General features: G+C 59.6%; 1 protein-coding gene across 1 annotated transcript in view; it reads right to left on the reverse strand.

The window, feature by feature from the left end:
- The window catches only part of HDAC4 (histone deacetylase 4), a 236,111-nt gene that overhangs the window by 39,290 nt on the left and 174,891 nt on the right, over nucleotides 1-21,930 (reverse strand). The window contains exons 9-15 of the mRNA XM_040231985.1: nucleotides 19,974-20,090; nucleotides 19,681-19,879; nucleotides 13,810-14,048; nucleotides 9,481-9,738; nucleotides 7,154-7,340; nucleotides 4,830-4,963; nucleotides 1,823-1,928 (exon numbers count right to left, since the gene is read on the reverse strand). Coding sequence (XP_040087919.1) covers nucleotides 1,823-1,928; nucleotides 4,830-4,963; nucleotides 7,154-7,340; nucleotides 9,481-9,738; nucleotides 13,810-14,048; nucleotides 19,681-19,879; nucleotides 19,974-20,090 — 1,240 coding nt within the window. The remainder of the gene's footprint in view (nucleotides 1-1,822; nucleotides 1,929-4,829; nucleotides 4,964-7,153; nucleotides 7,341-9,480; nucleotides 9,739-13,809; nucleotides 14,049-19,680; nucleotides 19,880-19,973; nucleotides 20,091-21,930) is intronic.

Consider the following 21,930-nt stretch of genomic DNA (forward strand, 5'->3'; position numbering starts at 1 on the left):
CGTCCAGCCCAGAACTCGGTTTCCGAGACCATGTTTCACATTACTCCCCCCAAATGTTTTTATTTTTCTCCTGTTCTCTTGTCTTGGCTCGCGTTCTGTGGACATGTTGCCTCCCCTCCAACGATTCTAAGGCCAGTCTTGGCTTCTGTGGCAACTCCTAGAAGTCTGGTCTCCGAGTGGTGAGCACCTTCCTAGGTGCCCGCAACCCCTGACCTTCTGCTCTGGCTGAGGGTGAGGGTGTGAAGCTCGTGGAAGGTCCAGGGACACGGCGGGCTCAGGCACCGTCATCACCACTGTCGAGGATCTCAAGGCGCTAGGTGTTGGGGTGCCCCATTGTCAGCTCCCTCTGGGCAGACGGACCCTGAAGGAGGTCCCCCATCTCTGCTGGGGGGTAAAGGTCAGCAGGCCGGGAGCCCAGGATGGAGGGAGGGAGGGCCGGCGGCCTCACCTCCTCTGGGCCTGAGTCTGTCCCAGCCCAGGGGCCCCCTGCCTGTCTGTCTGGGGCTACAGGGCAGCCAAGGGGACGTGATGGAGACCTCTCAGGCCCTGTGGCCTGGTCCCCTGAGTCCTGCCTGCCTGCACCTCAGGGCCAGGGTCTCTACAGTCCCTGTCACTTGGCTGACAGCGGGCGGCAGTGGGGGCGTCTGTCCCTGGGGCCAGCTCTGGACCCACTTCCTGGCAGGTGTCGCCCAGCTCGGTGCCTCAAGCCCCTTCCCGTCTCCCAAGTGTGGTGGATTCTGACGCCTAAAAGCCCAGTCACTGCACACAGTCCCCTGCCCAGACCCGAGCACACTTCCAATTGTACCCCGCCTCCAGCTATGTGCTTTCCAAGCAGTCAGCACCTACAAGGCGCCCAGCAGGAAAGATGTGTCCCCTGCGTGCACGGGGAGGTGGTGGGGCCACACTGCAGGGTCCCTGGGGAGGGGGGTGACACCCATGCAGTGAGGGCCAGGCACAAGGCCAACCCTCTCCACGTCCACCCTGGAAATGAGAGCAAACAGGGCACGGCCCGTCTCCCCCAACCCCAGCAGGACCCGAGAGTCTGGTTCTGGGACCCTCTCTGCCTGCCTTGGCTCAAGGGAGATGAGGGGCGTCTCGCCCCAGGGGGCTGGGACAGGTAGAGAAACCCAGGTTGGCGACTGTCCTGGCTCAAGATGATTAGGAAGTGGTAGTGGTGGTAGCGGGTGGAAACTGTCCAGAAAGTGTTCTGATGGGGGGCTCTGCCCTTGTGAGCCTGGGCACTCCACCTGTCTGTCAGCCCCACCTGCCTTATGGGGACCCTGACCACCTCCCTAGGGGGAAGGAGTTCTTTCCATCAGGCCCAGATCCCGTTACTTCATCTTGGGGGCTGCCTGTTCCAGATGAAGCCCCGGGCCCCAGGAAAGGCTCAGGCCACTGCCGTCCCCCTGGGAGCCTGGACGAGCGTCCCCAGGTGGACTCCAGGCCCAGAAAGGGGTGGCCAGGTGGTGGCTGCAGGCCCTGACCAGCCTCTCCCGTCACAACTCAGCTAGTAGAGATTCTGCAAAACCAGCGGTGCTCAGCCCGTTTGCTTCCCAACATGCCCAATGCAAAGCAGGAAGCCAAGCGCCCATGTGAACGCCAAGGGCGGGTTCCTCCTTGGACCCTCACCTGACAGCCTGGCCCGGGCACCATGGAGAAGGGCCGCCTCTGCCCCCACTGCCCACACACAGCCCGGTGGGCAACACTCCGCCACCTGCCAGGGCCCCAAGGGCGGGATGGCGGGGCCTCAGGCGCAGGCCGGGCTGGGAGCAGCCTTGCGGTAAAGGTAAAGAAGGCCTTGAAATACCTAGAAGTTTCTTACTGTCCAGTTTCTGCCTGTTGAGGGGGTTCGTGCCGTAGAGCAGGGCGTGCGTCTCCGAGTGCACTGTCTGCAGCTCCTCCAGCGTGGCCTTACGTCCACGGATGCACTACGGGACAAAAGGGGATGGGAGGCCGCCGCGGTCAGCCACAGCAGCAAACCGGCACCCGAGACGCAGCGGGGCTTCACGTGCGCATGAGCACAGTGTGACTTGGTTGTTGTGAAATCAAAAGCAAACACCACCCCACACGATATTTGAAAAATATTTGGGAAATATTTTAGAGGGCGTATACTTTAATTACAACTTAGACATTTTAGAAAAAAAAAGATAATTCCAGCCTTCAACGCTTTAGCCTTCACTGTCACGTCAATGATTTGGCATCAATTTGTTATTTTGCTTTCCAACTGTCTGGTCTTAAAATAGATGGAAACCGCCTCACACGTGGGGCTGCGCTCAGCTCTCATGAGGCCAGACCCCAGCTCTCTGGGTATTGAGAGCCTTCCTGGAGGGGAAGGCGGCCCATAGACAGCCTGACACCCCGGGCTGTGTCACTTCTTCACTTTGGATATTCCTCAGATCTTTGGCTATTTTCAGATGTTCCCCAGAGATTACCATGGACATCATTCTTGAGTTGAGCTACGTTTACTTAACCTTTTAGAAGCAGGCTAGTTTGTGAAGCAAGATTCTGGTCGACACCTTACACTTTCTGAGTCGGAGTAATGCAGGGGAACCGACCGGACTCCGGGTTGCTGGGGGAGGGCTTGGGCTCTCGGGGCCAGACGCACCCTGTGCAGAAGTGGGCCAGGAGCTGCACTCCCATGGAAACCCCCAGGGGGCCCTGGAACCATTCCTAACAGTACGACAGGCTCCCACAGACGCCTGCCTGCTGACCAGGGGCCAAGGACAGGGAGCCCAAGATCAGCAGGCTGTGGCCAAGACTTTCGCGGTCTAGCTTCCAGCGTGAAGGGGTACAAGGTGGCAGGAAAGCTGACCCACCCACACCATGACCTTCCACACAGAGTGGCTCAAAGCGGGGAGCCAATCCAAAGAGTGGGGGTGCTGGCTGCAGGCTTGGGGGTCTCAGGAATTCACGGCACGGCAGGTCCCCTAACCTCCCCTGCCTCGGGTCAAGTCCCACAGCCATGTCCTCTGGACCATGCCTTGCATGGCGAGTGCTCCCAAGTGTGCGGAGGGCGGGCCTGGCCTCCAAGCATAATGCTGCGAGGAAGCACTCCTCCACCCCAGATCAGTCCCCCCTCAGCCTGTGTCTCTTCACCCCGGGTCCGTCCCTTCAGCCTGGGTGTCTCACCCTGGGTCCCTCTCAGCCTGTGTTGCTCCACCCCGGGTCTGTCCCCCCTCAGCCTGTGTCTCTCACTCAGGGTCTCACTCAGCCTGTGTCTCTTCACCCCGGGTCCATCCTCGCAGCCTGTATCTATTCATCTCGGGTCCGTCTCCTCAGCCTGCGTCTCTCACCCTGGGTCCGTCCCTGTGTCTCTCACCCCAGGTTCAACCCCTCAGCCTATATCTCTTCACCCCAGGTCCGTCCCCTCAGCCTGTGTCTCTTCACCCCAGGTCATCCCCTCAGCCTCTGTCTCTCACCCTGGGTCCCCCTTCAGCCTCTGTCTCTTCACCCCAGGTCATCCCCTCAGCCTGCGTCTCTTCACCCTGGGTCCATTCTCCAGCCTGTCTGCAGGCCTGTCTCCTGGGTGTGGGGACTCCTGTGGCTGTCAGTGCCCGCCCTCAGCGTTGCTCTCCTCGCCCCCACCTTCCAGCTCCTGCCTTGAAACTACCCTGGCGGCCGCCGGCCTGAGGGGACCGTCCTGTGAGTGTAGAAGCAGCTCAGGGCCCCACAGGCCGAGTAGTGGCCGGGAGGATGGCCGGGCAGGGGGTCCTCTGCAGGAGGCGTGTCCACCGGACCGATGCTGCCCCCCAGTGGCGCGTCCTCATTGTGTCTGGAAGCAGGTGTGGCCTCTCCAGCCCTCTGCCTGGGGGCCCTATCGTCTCTCCAGAGGGACTCCTGGGCCGGATTCTTGGCCCAGACCTCCAGCCATCTCCTCCAGAGATCGTGGGTCATCATAAGGTGGCAAAGATGTGGGGTCACCAGAGACGGGCTGAGCTCAACTCCTCAACATCCCGTCCCGAGGAGGGGCAGATGGGGAGCGGGGCTCTGACCATACCCTCCAGACGGCACTGGGCTCTGAAGGATGGACGGAACAGTTCCACTCAGCCACAGGCTCGGGCTTTCCGGGGTCACCCTACAGAGCTCAACCCCCTGCCAACACCCTATCCCTGGCTTTGTGGAGTTCATGGTTTGGGGGACACAGCAGGTCCCCACTAGGTGGGCACACGGGAGGCCAGGCCCCGTCATCCTGGAGGGCTCCCGGGAGGTGGTGTCGCCTGTCTGCTCCACAGATGACAGTGCTATGGCGCCCACAGCCTGGAGGCCCCCTGCTTGTGCACAGACGCCCTTCTACCCCGACCCCCCTCCCCAGACCCAAAGTCCCTTACGGTGGCCACACTCCTGCATCAGAGGGGTGGAGGGACCACACAGAGTCCTTCAGCAGACCTGTCCTCCAGGACCCAATGTTCAGGGGTGCAGAGGTGGGGACCGAATTCTGGGCAGACTGACCAGACTGACCCACCACCTTCACCCTGCAGGCCTGAGGCTCTAACCACACCCTGAGAGGAGCTTTCCCAAAAACTCAAGGAAGAGAACCTCCAATGAAAAGCCAGCAGAAACGACCGTCTTCCCCCAGATCAGGGCCACCAGATCCCATCCCGTGGCAGAGGCCCTGGGATGGCCTGGCTATGCCTGGGCGATAAGAGGGAGCCTGGTGAAAGGCAGGCTTCCCAGAGGATGACCAGGAAGGGGAGTGGGCGAGAGGGGGCCGGGGAAGGGCCCCTCGGGTTCCTCCAGAGGGCAGGCCTGCGTGTCTGCCTGTGCAAGGGCGGCGTCCCCCAGGTCATCACACGCGGCCTGGCTCGCGACGCCCTCAGGGCTGCCCTCACCTCACATTTGCCTCGCAGGCCAGTCTCCTGCAGCCGCGACCAGATGCTCTGGATGCGCCCGGCGTGCTCCGGGTGGCTGTTGGTGTTCCCGCAGGCGCACTGGTGCTTCAGCATCAGCGTGTCGTACACGAGGCCTGCAGCGGAGGAGGCAGGGGTGGCTGCGCTCAGAGGAGCCCTCGGGGTACCCGGCAGCTGGTCCCCCTGCCAGGGGAGCTGAGCTCAGGGCACTTGCCCAACAGCCAGGGTGCGCAACACCCGGGGGAGACGGCGAGGGAGGGAGACATGAAAAGGCAGCCCTGTCCCCAGGACTCAGGGCTCTCATATCACAGGGACCAGGCTGACCCAGACAGTGGGGAGATTTTGGTCCCAAATTCAGGTCTGCCAGGGACCCGGTCTATGGAGTAGTTTGCCCCTGTGGACTGAGATCCATCTGTCCGAGGTTCTTGGGGCTCAGAAGGCTCGTTTTCTGCCTGTGGAAATGTGCAGAGCCGCTGGACAGGAGCACACGTGCCTGCACACACACAGAGACACACACAGGGATGCAACTGCATTTGAAATCAGCCTAGACAGTGGGGCGGGGGAGGGTGGGGCGTGGCCTTCCAATAACAGAGCAGCAGGACAGGAGCAGACTGACGGAAACACAGACGCACACGCCTGTCCACGTGGGCTGCAGGTACGCGCGTGTGTGGACAGCACCAGGACACGGGCCCCACCCGACGGCATCACGGAGACACAGCCGCGTGCTGCTGCTCACGGGGTGCGAGGCGGGAACTTCACCGTGAAGCCACCCGCGCCCCTTTCACAGACGGGGAACAGCAGAGAGCGAGCGGGGAATGGTCAGGACACTGCGGAGATGCGTGTGGACGCAGGAAGAGGCCCAGAGCGGCCCACAGCAGTGTGGGCCCCGCAGAGTCCTGGCTTCGTAAAATACACCGTGTCTGTGTCTACCTGCCTGTCTGGCTACGTGCAGACACAACCCTGGGCGTGTGGCCTGACGCTGACAGCGGCTCCCCCAGGGGTGGGGTCGGGGCCACCCACTGCCTGCTCGCTCTGTGTGCTTTCTTTCAAGGAACATGCACTGTTTCCTAAGTTTGTCAAACGGGAATAATGAAGAGAAACTGGGAAACAGCAACAGAGCGGGGCTCGCCAGCCAGGACACTCGTGGTGACATCATGTTGGCCCGTGGGCTCCCTCGTGGGGACCCCTGTGCACCCAGGGGGCACACGCAACATGAGAGTGTCTCCACTGGGTCCTGGGGTCGTCCGAGCTGTGCCTCCTAAGCAGGGGTCCAGCTCAGCCGATGCCAAGGACTCACTCTTAAAGAGCTACGTGCTGACTACTCGTGACACCTTGCCGCTCTCTGGTTTTCTTACTGCAAAGCAGGAATTTAACTTCTGGAAACTGACTATGAAACTCTTCTCCGAACATGATCAGTCTCCTTCCAAAATCTGACAAGGAGAATGTAGCCACGTCTGCACGTTACAGTGTGCAGAGAAACAGAGTGTTCAGTGAGATCTGACGGCACGGGATGAAATGGAACCACATTTAGATAACCTGTCCTGAGTGTGTCCTTGGGAAGAAACACCCGACGTATTAGCAGAGGACAGGGTGAGGCACTGTCCTGAGGCCCTCCGTCCCAGGCGGGGTGGGGGCTGGTAGCAGGGGCCGACCCGGAGCCCCTGGGCCGGGACAGCCAGTCCAGCGCCTCGACTCCGGCAGACGCTGCACTCAGCCACAGACCTCTGCCCTGACTCCCAAGGAATGCTTGCAGGCGGAGAGAGACTTCTGCAGGGTTGGGAGGCTGTGGGTGGGGGTGCAGCGAGACCGCAGGCAGAAGCAGGGCCGTGGGCCGTCCAGGAGCAGAAGTGTCTGGGCCGGCTGCGCCCTGCACCCACTCCACCTGCACGCTCCAGGCGTCGCCCGGGCCTCATGGGCAGGGCCCTGGGCGGAGCCTCGGTCCAAGGACAGGACAGACGAAGGAGGGCAAGGTGGTGACCCTGTCGACCCTGGGCGGGAAGCTGCCTGGTGCGGGCAGGCCCAGAGATGGGCAATTCTCTGAGGCCATGCTTCTCTGGGGAAGAGGAGACGGGCTTCTCGGCCAGGACAGACCCTGGTGACCTCTCTCTGTCTGGTGCCCCCAGCCTGGGGCTGAGCCTCGGGCAGAAGGTCAGGTGGGTGTGAGGCTGGGCACCACCCGGGAGCCTCGCCCAGTCTGAGCCTCGCCCTCTGGCCCCGCGTGGCACCTCCCTCACGCCCGCAGCTGTGGCTCCCCCGAGAGGGGGCCCTCGCTCTCCCCCGGCCCCCAACACCCCGCCCCACGGTACCTGTGGTGAACCTTGGCTTGGCTGGAGGCTCCTGCACGGACATGGGGAAGGTGGCGGACGCGGGGGAGGACTGCGCCCGGGATAGGGGCCGGTGCCCGCCAAAGGACACGGGGATGCCAGCGGCCTCCATGGACGCCTGGTAGTTCCTCAGCTGGTGGATCCGCTGCTGCTCCAGGAGGAGGGCTTGCTAGAGGCGGAGGAAAGGGGCCGCTCTGCTGCTTCCCAGAGTCTCCCGTCCCCGGCTGTAGGGCCACGGGGGGCCCTCTCTCCCAGACCCTCCACCCCACCGCCCCCGGGCTCCCAGTGCAGAGCCTCGTGCCAGGCTGCCGGGGAGAAGCCTGCCCTCTGGGCCAGGAGGGCGGCCAGTGAGGCGGCGGCCTAGGCCTCTGCTGATGAGTCTGGACATCCCCACGGGGAGATAGACTGTCAGCGGAAAAGCCTGCCCAGAGCTGATGGGGGGCCCGGGCAGCCTGGGGCCCGTGAAGGGCTCCTTGAGGAGGTGACACCTGGGAGGCGGGGTGGCAGTACCCAGGCAGAGGGTGCTGGTGGGGGAGTGGACTCTGGGGTGTGAAGGCAGGGACTCGGGGTGGGTCCGGTTTTGCCCAGGGAGGCGGATGGAACCCGGGGAGAGGTGGTGGGACGGGTGGGGGGCCTGCCCGGCCCTGCCAGGAGCACAGCTGCTTCTGTGGGGACCCAGGAGGTCTCCTCCCCGCACGGCCGAGGAGGGAAGGGCAGGACACCCTACTTCGGGTGCCCTACGGCGGGGGGGGGGGGGGTGAGGAGCAGGCCGCTGCCCCTGCCTTGGGCCTCCCTCCGCAGGTGCTTCCTACCACGGCCTCTCCAGGCGTGCCTCCTGAAGCCCCTGGAGCAGATGCCCGTCTCAAGGTGGCTGTAGACTGCTGCACGTGCCACCGCATTTCCCCGAGACGAGCCCTGCTGCGGTCCTCCCAAGAACCAGACCCCCAGTGCCTCTGACCACTGCCTCAGGCTCAGAGCCCAGGGATAACTCCCCGAAGAGAATGCCGACCACCTTATCATTGGCAAGACAGCAGCCCTAAAAAACCGCCTCCCAGTTTCACACCAGCGCAGTGAGAGCACGCTGAACTCCAGCTGTAAGAGGAGGCCGCCGCCTCTGTGAGCAGGCGAGGCCCTGACCTAAGCCGCCGGCGTGGGAACGAGGCCCGCCACCCGGACGGCCCGCCTGGGGCGCTCACACCGCGGGAGTCCAACGGCAGCGGGGACGGTGGCTTCTCCTGTCCTGCCCTCCTTGCTGTCATTAGCACTGGCTCCAGGGGCCCTTGAAGAGTAGGGGTTTTAGCTCTAACACTGGCTGAGACATGGAACAGGCTGCCCTCTGAATGAGAACTAGCAAAAGTGACCGCCAGCCACCTGTGGCCCCGCCTTTAAACGCGGAGCCGGAGAGAAGGCTGACCTGCTACCCAAGAGGGGCTCCCGGGAAACCGAGGCGCTGAGCTGAGCCTTGGTGTCACCTCCATCCTAGTCCCGGGGTGGTGGGGGAGGCACCCCCTGGGCTGTCGGCGGAGGAGGAGTATGCCTGGGCAGCCAGCACTGGGCCCACAGGGAGGGTTGGGTGAGCCAGGGCCCCACAGCCCAGGTGCTGAGCTCCACAATGAAGGACACCATTAGATTTTAGAGTCCACCCCTCGGACGCCCTGGCCCAGCTTCTCAGGAACAAGACCGCTCCCTGGGGGCACTCAGGCCTAAGATGGGGTTTCGACTGGCTAGCTGGCTGTCCTAGTGCTTTCTCGTCCTGGCCGTTTTATTCTTCACTGTAAGTTAATGAATCATCCATTGGGTGTATTCATCACTCTTAGGAGTCTGTTAACTGTCACCGCCAGGGAACCTCACTGGCTCTGGGTGTCCAGACCAGGCTGCTTTTCTGGATCTGTCAGGCTGGTCACTAGTGTCTTCTTGGGCCCAAAGGTCCTGGCTTCTGACCAGATGCTGCAAACCTTCTTGATCAATGATTAAGTCAGCCTCCCTCTTCCCCTTCTATGCTGAATCCACCAGCATTCGGATTTGCGTTAATCTGCAGCCTTTGGGCCTGAAGAGGAACCATCCCTAGGGAGTCTGGGGCTTGTTCAGCTGAGAAGCAGGTGCATAAATACACACAGTGGTCAGAGGGCCAGTGTCTCTGGGGGTGATACCTGCAAAGCAGGGCTCACGTCACATCTGCCTCCCGTATCAGGAGGGAAAGCTGGGGGCCAGGACCGGCAGGTGTGGAGGACGAAGACCTTGGACTTGCTCTAGGGGCCCTGCTCACCCCCTGCTGCCCGTCCCCCCCCCCCCCCCCCCCCCGCGCGCACCTGTCTGAAGAGCAGCTCCTGCTCCGTGGGTGGCCGCTGGCCGGGGTCCGCCTCCCGGGGGGGCTCCGTCTCCTCGTCGTCACTCTCGATGGGCTCCTGCTTCACCTGCACCCCGGCCAGCGCGTGGGCCTCCTTCTGCCCCGGGAGCCGGTCCGGGAAGGGCTCCTCCAGGAGTGCCTGGTGCTCCCGCAGCTCCTCCTCTGTCTCCTCGGGGTGGCTCTCGGGCTGCCGGGCTGGCTCGCTGGGTTTGGGGATCATCTGTAACACAGGGTTACCAGGTGGAGCGCGGTGGGACGGGGGGGAGGGAGGTGCTGGGACAGGAAGGGGGTGGTCACAGAGCCCACGTCTCGGGATCAGCAGGGCTGACCTGGGCTGAGGCAGGACACACACAGAGCCCACGTCTCAGGATCAACGGGGCTGACCGTCCGAGGACGCTGTCACCCTGGGCTGAGGCAGGGGACATGCAGACACACACACAAAGACACACACACACACATGCATGCATGCACACACGTGTGCCGGGCGCTGTCCATGGTGTGTGCACACGTGCGCGCACACACACACACACAGACATGCCAGGAGCTGTTCGTGGTGCTGAGATAAAACACAGTCCCACACACACACAGACACACACACAGACACACACAGACATAGACAAAGACACAGACACACACACACACACACAGAGACACAGACACACACAGAGATACAGACAGACACACACACAGACACACACAGATACACACACAGACACACACACACCCACACCCCGGGCGCTGTCCGTGGTGCTGAGATAAAACACAGGCTAGTGTGGTACCTGCTATCACGTGCCTGTTTGCCAGGCACAGTGAATCGCAATGCAGGCACTCACCACAATCGCAAGGTGTTGACCCACGTCCATACCTGGGTGTGAAGTGGGGCTGGGGGGGGTGCACCCTCCTTCCTTCTCAGTCACCCCACCCACCACCCCAGCAGCTCACAGCCAGGCACCACAGGGACAGGCGGCCTCTGAGTGCGCTCACCCGCGCCGCTGGCCCTGAGCCCGCAGCTGGCACACCACGCCCCGTCCCTCCTGAACTTCCACGCACAAGAGCCCCGCCCTGCCAGGGAGGACGGACCCTTCCTCACGTCCTGTTTCTAGAAGGAAACCAAGGGCTTCCAAGAAGCCTCAAGTTTTAGTCCTGAGCACTTGTGTCTTAAAAAGTCCTCCTGGAAGCACCTGCTCCCTGACCCACACCCGGACGAGCGCAGCCTGGCCCATGAGGGGGGGCCTGGGGATGCCTGTGCTAGGGCTGGGCTGCAGGCATGGTGAGCAGCCGGGCCAGCTGCACCGGGGGCCCCAGGGCCAGGCCCCAGAGGAGAACGGACCCACTGGGCGAGGGACTTGTTCTAGTGACCGTCCCCTAAGCTGCTGTACTAAGCTCTGCAAAGGAAGCACGCTGTGAAAGGCAAGCCCGGCCCCTCTCTACATCCGCCCCAAGGCAGCATATCCTCAGGAAGATCCAATCCAGCCGGAACATGGAGGACACAGCTCCGGGAGCAGGTCCGTGCTCAGTGGAAGGTGAGGGGTGTGAGTGGGGACAAAGCCGCGGGGTGGGCAGGGGGCAGACAGGCTCCAAACCATTTCAAGTAAACAATCCTCCAACCTTCCATCTGGTGATTTGACTGACTTTTCACAGTGGTTCATCCAAAAAAGTGTTCTGAAAATCTGTCTTTGAAGATTTGGGGATCTGTCCATCTCATCTGCTTCCCACATACCTGGAGCTGGTGAGGCCCCGCTATGAGCTTTGTGCCTGGACAGAGTCCACTGGGGGTGAGACCACACCCCCCCCCATCCGGCTGGGGGCAGGAGGACCCATCTCCACCAGCAGAGGGTGCTGGGCCTCTCCCGGGCCCCCCAGGTCCACAGGGGTCTGGAAACCTCAGCAGGTGGCCAGGAGCCTCAGCTTTACGGTCCATGGGGCCAAAGCGCTCGCGTTTCTGTCATCCCTCAGCGTCTGATGCAGAGCCCAATAGGTAACAGGCTGGGGTTGACGGGAGGTTTGGGGAGCCCAGGGCCTGGGAAGGTGGCTGGGGGACAGACTGGTGAGTAGATGTCACAGCAGAGTGACGGGGAGGGAACAAGGATGGGGGAGAGTGGGCGCGGGCAAGGCCCCTATGCTGTGCTCCAGGGTGAGGCTGTGAGGGAAGAGGCTGTGGGCGCTGCGTGGGGGTCAGGGAAGAGGACACGGGGACAGGGCGTGGACAGCGGGGGGGATATGGGGACGCGAGCCCCCAGCAGCACAGACTTAAGCCTCCAGACAACGGTCTGGAGGCAGGTGCTGTCTCAGAGCGGGAGGCAAGCTCCTCTCTGCTGTGGGAAGATAAAGAGTCAGGCTGAGAACAGGTGGGGTCAGGGGACTGCCCGCAGAGAAATGACCCTTTGGGGGCTCAGTCGGGAGCGGGCGGAAGATCAGCAGAGGGGCTGGTCCAGGCGCGCTGGGGGACCCTGGGGATTCCAGGCCAGGTGCCTGAGGACAGCTGCACGGAGGGAGGTCGGGGCGGGAGGGGCACGGGACCCGGGCCTGCCGCAGAGAGGCTGAGACCCACACTCTGGGCGACCTGCGAGGGGCTGTCCTGGGAAGGGGGATCGGAGCAAGGGGCCGGGCTATGGGCCAGGGCTGGAAATGATTGTTAGGAAGAAGCAGGCAGACGGGAAACAGAGGCGAGGCTTTTCCCAGGGGACTTGGAGAAGCTGTGTCTGATCCTGGAGGAGCCGGGGCTGCCCCAGGCCCTGCCAGGAGGTCAGGTCCGAGTGGGCATGCGTGACCTTGGGAACGACCGCGGTGACCCAGCAGCAAACAGCACACGCAGACCCGCTCTGTCTCCCCAAGGCCTTCTGGACCTCAGGAGCACCCTCTCACCAACTAAACGAGAACGGAGGTAACTCCATGTTTGGAACAACAAGCTTCTAAAAGCCAGACTGGAGTTCAGGGCCCAAACCAAACTGGTGAGCAGGCCAGCATTTAAGGTTACTGGACACACTCACCATTGGATGCCCAAACAACTGGGCCCCAGTGTTCGTGTTCACAACTGAGCTGAGGAGCAGTAGCCCATGCGAGGAATGGCTGAGACCCTGGTGCACTCCAGCCAGGGCTGCGGGGTGGGGCTGCGGGCCTTGGCTCAGGAGCCTTCAGGCCACGGGCCCAGAAGACAGAGGGCAGAAATGTCGGTGCTGGCAGTGCTGGGTATGACTGTCAGCTCCCTGCACCCTCCGGGAGATCAGTGCATAAACACTTCAATCAGCTGTCGCTCGTGACAGCAAATCAATCACGGAGGGAAATCCAGAGAGATCAGCCGCGTCTGTCTCTCTGTTGGAGAACATACCACATGTGAACAGGTGTTCCCATCTTTCCAGTCTCCTACCCTATCACTCAGAGAACGACACAACCCAATTAAGAAGACAGTCGGCATCAGAAAGGTGACACAGAGTGCCTCTGACACTTCGGCCTCATCTTGCCCACCTTAAAGGTGCCTTTCCTGCCCTGCAGGGCTGCATTCAGCCACCCAACCCACTCCCGACCCTGCCCTGTGCCATCTGGTAGGGGAGCCCGCCAGGCACAGGGGCTCTGGGGCAGGGGTGCTGAGCCTGTGTCCCAGCGCTTGGGCAGTAGGGCCTGGTCTGAGGCAGCTTGCTGTTTGTTCAGGGCCCCCAGTTCTCCCAGGACAGGAGCTGCTGGGCAATGTGATGGCTCTGCGTTTAACCTTTGGAGGAACCGCTGGACAGCTTTCCAGAGTAGTTCCTCTCATTCTCTATCAGAAAAGGACTTTGCTTCCAATGTTAGCATTTGGAACCAGTTATTTGAAACTGCTGCTCTTGCTTCAATAACCAGCAGGAAGGGCCACATTGACCTCGGTGCTGCTTGCTGCTAAAAGCAGGTTGGGAGTGACCGATCAGATGTTGGATGGAGGGACGCAGACCTCTGGGCAGGAGCCCTTTGGCCGAGGTAGCTGCAATGGGCAGGCAGAGCGCCAGTGTCCAGGGGCCTGTGCTTCGGGGGCCCTGTGCCTCTGCTGGGCACTCTGCTGGGCATTCTCCGCTGGGGACTCACTGCTGGGAGTTTGCTTACGAGGATAAATCCCCTTAAGAAACCCCAGAGACCCGTGAGGGGCAAGGAGAATAAGCCACCCAGGGACACAGACGCTTCGGGAACATAGCCCACCCCACTCCTGCCTCCTTCATGCACCAATGGGACAAGCTGCTCACTGCCCTTGTGTCCCCGGCCCGGCCCCGCCCCGACGTGTTCCAGGCCCCGCCCCCACGACTCCTGGCCCCGCCCCGCGCCTCACCTTGTTGAGGTGCAGCTGCGGCTGCTGGAAGTGCTGCTTGTGCTTCTCCAGGAACTGCTGGTGCTGCTGCTGGATGACCAGGTGCTGCAGCGCCTGCGCGCTCTGGGGCAGCGGCGCCGACTGCGTGCGGCCCAGCGGGCGGTGCTGCCGCAGCTTGTGCACCGAGGGCGCCACGCGCTCAGCCCCTACCAGGGGCTGCGCGTGCAGGGGCAGCGCGCCCAGGCCTGCAAGATAGCGGTCTGGAGAGAGCACGGGGAGGGGAGGAACAGAAGGGAGGGGCGAGGCCTGGTGAGTCCGTGACGGAGGCTGGCCGCCACAGCCTCCCCGAAGCCCGCCAGGCCTGCTCCTGCACGCTGACCACCCGAAGCCTGGACTTAGGGGCAGCGGCCAGTCATCTGGTCCCCCCATACCCAGGTCCAGGTCGTTAGTGGGCAGCCCCAGCACAGGCGCCCTCAGAGGAAGGGGCCAGGGTCTGGTGGCTCCAGAATGTTCTGGAAGACCAGCGAGTGGGCATCTTCTTGACAGCCTCAGAAACCCAGGTGTGAGGAAGACACCTGCCCTTATGAACCAAACCATTTTAAGGGTCTCAAGACATCGATTTTATACACAAAGAGGGCATCAACACTTGAAAAAAATTCTGATGCATGTTGTCAAAATCTCTGCAAATTTCTAGGAAACGCTGTCACCTCCTGCCCAGGAGAAGGGCAGCTTGGCCGCACCGTGTCTGGGCTGAGTGTTTAAATTAAGAATCTGTATGGACAGAAGAGGGTAGGTTTGAATCTGTGTTTGAATCTTGCTTCAAAATGCAACCTCCTCATGTGAACCAGGAGGTGGAATGTTCTCCTATATTCCTTTCAACCATCAGTACTTTTTCTTTTACAAATTGTGGGTTTAGACAGTTTACCATTTTCCCTGGTACCACAGGCAAAAGGGTGTAACAGACCCTTCCCAGGGCCCCTGAGTATCTGTCCCCTGGCACCAGAGCTGGAGAAACTAAACCACATCACTCAGGCTGCCTGTGACCCCAGATCAGGGCGTCTGACCAGGAAAATCACAGGTAGACAGGCCACGCCAGCTCTCAGCCACCCAGCGCTGACTCCTGGAGGGGGGGCTGTGTTGCCGTGTTTAGTCGAACCCAAGCCCCCTCCAGGGGGTACTGACTGTCAGTCTTTTTCTAGTCCCTTCCTGGAGATTATTTCTGTATTAAAATTTTTACTTTGTGTACAAATAGAAAAAAAAAGTTCAACTCTAGCTAAATAGTCCTTCACTACCTTTTCAAAAAGTTAACCAGTCACAGTTCTCTAAACCACCATCACTTTTTATCCAACCCAAACAGTTTTCCGGAAAGATAAGTTTATCTTAAACCTTATGATCTGCTTGGCTAGTAAACTAAAGTGAATAACTCGAAAGGTAGAACCAATTCTGTCCTGGGTTTTCTATTGATAGAAAAGTTAAAAACAAACAAAAACACAGCATCAGCGTGGAGAAGGTCTTTCATCAGTTGTTGGTCTGGTAGCTCAGACAGTAAAGAGTCTGCCCGCAATGCAGGAGATCCAGGTTCAATCCCTGGGTTGGGAAGATCCCCTGGAGAAGGAAATGGCAACCCACTCCAGTATTATTGCCTGGAGAATCCCATGGATGGAGGAGCCTGGTGGGCTACATACCATGGGGTCACAGAGTCAGACACAACTGAGTGATTTCACTTTCACTTTCTTTCACTTGGTCTGGGTATTATGGGGGATTAAATCATTTCACCAGCTTCCCAGGTGGCGCTAGTGGTAAAGAACCCTCCTGCCAATGCAGGAGACATAAGAGATGTGGGTTCGATCCCTGGGTTGGGAAGACCCCCTGGAGGAGGGCATGGCAACCCACTCCTGTATTCTTGCCTGGAGAATCCCATGGACAGAGGAGCCTGGCAGGCTGCAGTCCATGGGGTGGCACAGACTCGAACATGACTGTGAAAGTCACTGAGTCTATACAGTCCATGGAATTCTCCAGGGCAGAATACTGCAATGGGTAGCCTTTCCCTTCTCCAGGGGACCTTGCCAATCCAGGGATCAAACCCAGGTCTCTCACATTGCAGGTGGATTCTTTACCAGCTGAGTGACCGGGGAAGCCCTAAGTGACTCAGCCTGCAAATCGTTTCATGGAGGGAAGAAGGATGTCAGCCACTGGACGCTGCACTTATGGGATTAAAAGTCCACTTAGTCACTGAAAGTCACCCTCTCAGAAGACATCACTTGTTTTTAAAGCTTCCTGAGCCCCCAAGAATGAGGGTGTCACAGGTGGCAGGGCTGCAGAGCCCTGCGTTGGGGCCACTGGGCTGGCCATGCCAGCAGGGAAGCGGCTCTCGGTTTTAGAGGAGGAAACACTTAATTCCAGAGATCCAGTGTCTGCTGTAACCCCCGTCAGGGAACCAGGACCCCAAGTGAGCTGGAAAGGCGGGGACTCTGGGTGCTCCAGGGCCCCCTCCCTGCGATTGGGGCTCCAGCCACTTGATGCTGGCCCAGAAGCCCGCCTTGGCCGGGAAGACACCACCCTGAGGACACAGGCCTCTGTCCCTGCGGGGTGTGGGCAGCTGGCGGTGGAGAGGCCTGACTTCCAGTCCCCAGTGCTGGGGGAGCCCGTGTCTACACGGAGCCCCGGCTGTTCAGGCTGGACCCCGGTCTGGTTCCCCTCCCTCCCCTCACCTCTTACCTCCACCCCCTTCACCCCAGATTAGGCTCTAGTTCTTCCGGCAGAGGGGTGGGTAAAGCTGTGGGGCCCCCACACTTGAGGAAAGTGTCATGATCAGCACCCCTTAAAACTGGACATCTGACCTTCCAGGAGAAATACCCCATACCTGGTCCAATGTGGACTCAGGCCACGCTTGAGTTCAGAAGTTTCTGGTTCAGAACTGGAAGATGACCCCTCAGACCATTCACAGGAGCTTTTGATGGTAACTGGAAACTGGGTGGTTTTCGGTATGTGCTGTGAAACTTCCAAGAAAGAGGGCCCAGCACATTAGGGTCCAATTCTGTCCTAGTGACCAGCTGGCCTGTGGAGCCTGGCTGGATAGCAGGGCCCTGGCAGCCTGTGGCTGCCCTTGTCCAGCCCCAGTGAAGGGACCTGAGGGTGGCCGGTGCCAAGCGGCTCCTCCCGGGGACAGGGCGGGCCAGCCTCCTCAGAGGTCCTCTCTGGAGCAGGAGGTAAAGACGACAACGGGACGGGAGCTCCTGGTGAGCACCCAGCCCTTCCGCGGACGCCTGGGCTGAAGGTTTCCTTCACCTGCACTAACAGTAAGTGAATCTGCAGACAAAGGCGCCGCGCAGACGCCCCCACCAGGTATGGGGGTTAAAGAAAAAGAGAAGTTGAAAAGCCAAATCGCCTTCTGTTCTGGGCCTGGTTCGGCCGCGCCGGCCTTGGCACTGGGGATCCTGTTCAGTCCATGTGGATTCTCACGTGAAATCCACGTGAGACAGGTGACTCCTGTGGCCTGAGCCCTTACACACCCACTGCCCAACTTAAAGAGTCTTTACAGCTGGGGTGTGTCGACCTGCACACCCCACCTTGACCAGCTGCTCAGAGTTCAACCTGGGAACTGTCTGGGGCACTGGGCTCTTTTCGGTAGAACTGGCACGTGATCACCAGCTGTCAGGAGCCTCCTGCAGTGGCGAGGACCGAGGCTGTGGGAACCACTCTGAGCAGGCGCCGTGTGGAACTCACACCCGCACGGCTGCTCCCCGACAGACCCAGGCCGGCTGCTCCTCCCGCACGGTCAGCCTTTGTGGAATGATGTGGCCCTAGCTCTGACACCATCTGTCCACAGTGACCACCAGCAAGCAGGCACGTCTGTGGGCCCTGGGAACCTCAGAGAACCTACCAGAAGCCAGCCTGCAGTGTGAGCCCAACCCTCCTTCCTGACATGGCTCAGACACCGCCTGGCACCAGGTGCCACCGCAGAGGTATCTGCTGTGCCTTTTCTGGCATCAGACGCTGAGGGGGTGCCGAGCGGGGCTGCGCAAGGTAACTCGGTGTCTGCGCTCCGGGGGATAGAGGTACACAGAGAAACTGCCAGTGCTGAGCGCCCGGGAGGCCCCCAAGCTGGGCCTGACGTGGAGGAAGGGCTCTGAGGCCGGGCATGCAGAAGGCGATGTGGGCCTCGTCAGCGCTGGGTGAGCCTGCACCCCGAGCGCAGCACGGGTCGGGGGTTGTGCGCCAGGCCGGAGCTGTCTGCGCTGGTGGAATGGTCCCCGTTCCTACCACGCCTCAGCCAGTGGCCACATGAGAACGTGGCGAATCACATGTGGCCTGGAGAAGCCATAGCCAGCCACCGCTTTTAACTGTTACTGTCCAGGGGAAGGACAGGGGCAGGGGTCGTTGGGGAGTTTGGGATGGACGCATACACACCGCTGGGTTTAAAATGGGGAACTAACAGACCTGTTGAGCAGCACACGGAACTCTGCTCCGTGTGGTGTGGCGGCCTGGATGGGAGGCGGGTTTGAGGGAGCACGGATATGTGTGTATGAGTGGCTGGGTCCCTCCACTGCCCACCTGAAACAGTCACCGCACTGTTGTTAACAATGAAAGTGAGATTTTCACTATGAAAGTGAAAGCCTCAGTTGCTCAGTCGAATCCGACTCTGTGACCCTATGGACTGCAGCCTGCCAGGCTCCTCTGTCCATGGGATTTTTCTAAGCAAGAATATTGGAGTGGGTTGCTGTTCCCTTCTCCAGGGGAATCTCCCTGACCCATGGATTAAATCTGACTCTCCTGCATTGCAGGCAGACATTTCAGTGTCTGAGCCACCAGGGAAGTATTGTTTGTTAATTGGCTATACCCTAACACAAAATAAAAGTGAAAAGAGAAAAAAAAAAGTGAAAAAGCCACAACTTCCAGTGTCAATGTGAACAGCCACAGCTCTGGGCCTGGGGAGGGCTTCCTGGCATACCTACAGGAGTGTAAGGCGACCCCAGGGAGGCCCGGGAACAGGGAGTGGGGCAGGGAAGGGCCCACACGACGCTGGGAAGGACAGACAGGCCAGCTGGGAAGTAAGGGAGAGAGCAAGGGTGAATGCTGAGAACGATAAAACCAAACGTCTCCACCAGAGCAACCAACAGCTGAGGGGAACTCCCCTGCTGATACTGACCCTGGGGACTCTGTCGGCCCTCCTAAAACCTGGGGAGGAAGCTAAAGACCCAGCTGGATGGCGCCTGGACCTGGGAGGTCAGCTCTGCAGCAGGGCCCCCTCATTTAACAGCGAACCCTGAGCACTCTGTCACTCGTAAAGTAACACCTTTACACTGCTGTTGCTATGCAAATCTTATAGCAAATTTGTGTGTGTGTGTGTGAGTCACTCAATCATGTCTGACTCTTTGTGACCCCATGTACTGTAGCCCGCCAGGCTCCTCTGTCCATGGGATTCTCCAGGCAAGAATTCTGGAGTGGGTTGCCGTGCCCTCCTCCAGGGGATCTTCCCGACTCAGGGATTGAACCTGGGTCTCCTGCATTGCAGGCAGACTCTTTACCATTTGAGCCACGGGGAAAGCCCTAATTTTTTTTTTTTCTAAACATAACCACCCATTAGATGGGGCACATTTAAAAAAAACAACATTGCTGCTGATAGGAACCCGCTGCCCAGCAGGGCCAGCTCGGTGCTCCATCACACCCTGAGCACCCAAAGGGCAGACACGTCAGGAAGCTGCAACCTGCTCTCGGGAAATCAACCAGAAGGTGTGTCTGACGCTCTGGCTTCCACGCCCCTGGCCTGTGAGTGGACTCGGCCTCTCCGGCCACAGCCTGGCGTGGGAGGGCTTGGGAGCAGGAGTTCTGGAGGACAGGTCACCCGCCCTCCCCCAGGGAGCCCAGGACGGCCCGACGTGGCCTGCTCACCTGTGACAAGGGGCGTCTGTGCAGGTGGCTGCTCCAGGAGGACCACGTGTTGCAGGAGGGAGCCAGGGGCCGCGCCGGCGTCACGCTCCAGGGGCGCCGTGCCCAGGTAGGGGGCGAGGTGGGTGCCGGGGAAGAGGGAGATGCGCTGCTGCAGGGCGGGGAGGGCCAGTCTCTCGGCCTCCTGCTGGCCGGCTGCCCCCTGGACAGACAGGCACAGCCGGGCGCCCGGGTCAGGGGCCTGGGGGGCGCTGCCCCGCATCACCGCCTCGCAGACCCCAGGGGCGCCCACTTACCGTGGAGGGGCCGGTGGCAGGCAGCCCCAGCGTGATGTTGGGCAGGGATGGTGAGGTGTAGAGGGGCAGCGGGCCCACCGAGCCCTCTCGCGCCACGAGTCTGTGCGCCAGGCTGGTCTGCGGACAGAGCACACGGGCGTCACGCAGGCTGCACGGCCGGCCTGTGGCCCTAAGCCTGGGCCACAGGAAGCGACGAGAGAAACCCTCCAGGGCAGGCTGAGGTCCCCGGAACAGAGCCGTGTGAACAAGGACAGCTCGGAGGCAGACACAGCATCACAAAGCCATCAATTGATTCACGACCTGTCCCTCTCTTGTTTGCTCTTGTTCAATCCACACAACACTGTAAAACTATCAGAATAAACCTAGGATAATATTCTTAAAAATGTAGTCTTAGGATCAGGAATGTCTTTCCAAACATCATGTGAGAGGTAGGAACCAGAGAGGGAAATGTAGATTATAGAAAAATGCCTTCACATAAAAGGCAAATAACAGTGATGACAACGTTGGCGACTGTAGTACAGACAAAGGCGATATGTAAAGAGCAAGCAAATCAAACAACAATGAGTGAGAAGCAACAAAGAAGACCAGGATGGAGAAGAAACTCATTTGAAAAAAAACATCAGCAGTAATCTAAAAAAAAAAAAAAAGATCTAAAAAAAAAAAAACATTAAAAAACCTATGCAGTTGGCAAAGATATTTTAGAATGACAACCGCATCTTGACCCAGAGAAACATAACCGTACTGCTGGGTGGACCATAATCAGCCTGCTCCTTCTACAGGACAGTTTGGCCATCCATGTCAAAAGTCTTAAAAACAGATCTAGCCTTTGATCTTAAACCCCACTCCACTCGCAGGACACGCTCTTGGGAGAGGAAGCTGGACACAGATGGACTTGACCTCAGCAGCATTCACAGGGCCCTACAGCCAGTCAGAGGGTAAATCCACGAGGTGTGTTCACACACAAGGACACAGTCATCCACGGGGACACTCAGGTTGGAAAGATCCTGTGGACGACCTGGAATCTTATTACCATGTATGCCTAAGCGCCAGTCTCCGAGGACTTGAATCACTGTCGTATTCCGTGTCGTTTTGCCTCTAGAATGAAGGTTCCTGGTAGAAAGGACACTGTTGTATTCACACTGCCCCCTCTCAGTAGTAGAAAATGACACTAATGATGGACTTAAAACCGGTTTTCTCCTAGCTCTTCTCACAATGGATTATAGAATTAAGGCTGAGAAACATTTTGCCTGCTTTAAGATTTCATTGGCACGGTTAGAAAGAATATGAGCTGAAAGTTACTGTGAACAAGGGCAGGACTGCAGCCCCGGCCGGTAAGTGCCCCTCAGTTGCCCCTCGGTCCATCCGAGGGTGGAGCGATGACCACCTCGGCGTGTGTTTGCTGGAGTCCTGTGCCGGGCAGCAGTCCCTGGGTGGCTTCCTGGTGTCACACGCACAGTGTCAGTGGAAACTCACACACACTTGTGCTCTGAGGGCACCGTAGGAAGGGCCACTCGGGAGGGAGGTTAGAGTGTCTCTCCTAGTGAAGGCTGCATCACTTTACTCTGTTCACATAGTAAATGGTACAGTAATGACTAAGGGGCGACTTTAAAAGTAGCTCTTTTTCTGGTTTTAAAAAAATCAGCAAGCTCTGATTTAGAGAAAGTGACTGAGCTTGCCAAGGAAAGCATGATTCCACTGTATTATCATTGCCCAGGAATAAAACAAGCAAACACTGAATGCTTCAAAGTTGTCATTTCCTCTTTATAACCAAGTCTTTTTTCCAAAAAAACAAACAAACCAAACCTGCTTCACGTTTAGAAGTCAAGCAGCCTTCTGGGAACTGTCTCATGTGCTGACTGGCTCACGTTTCCACTGCTGGCCGTCTACATCTGCCCTATGGCATGCCGTCAGCTGCCCAGGAAGGCCGGGGCCGGGGCAGCACCCCCACTGCCATCCC

Source organism: Oryx dammah, unplaced genomic scaffold (assembly GCF_014754425.2).
Source record: "Oryx dammah isolate SB20612 unplaced genomic scaffold, SCBI_Odam_1.1 HiC_scaffold_28, whole genome shotgun sequence".
Classification (NCBI taxonomy): domain Eukaryota; kingdom Metazoa; phylum Chordata; class Mammalia; order Artiodactyla; family Bovidae; genus Oryx; species Oryx dammah.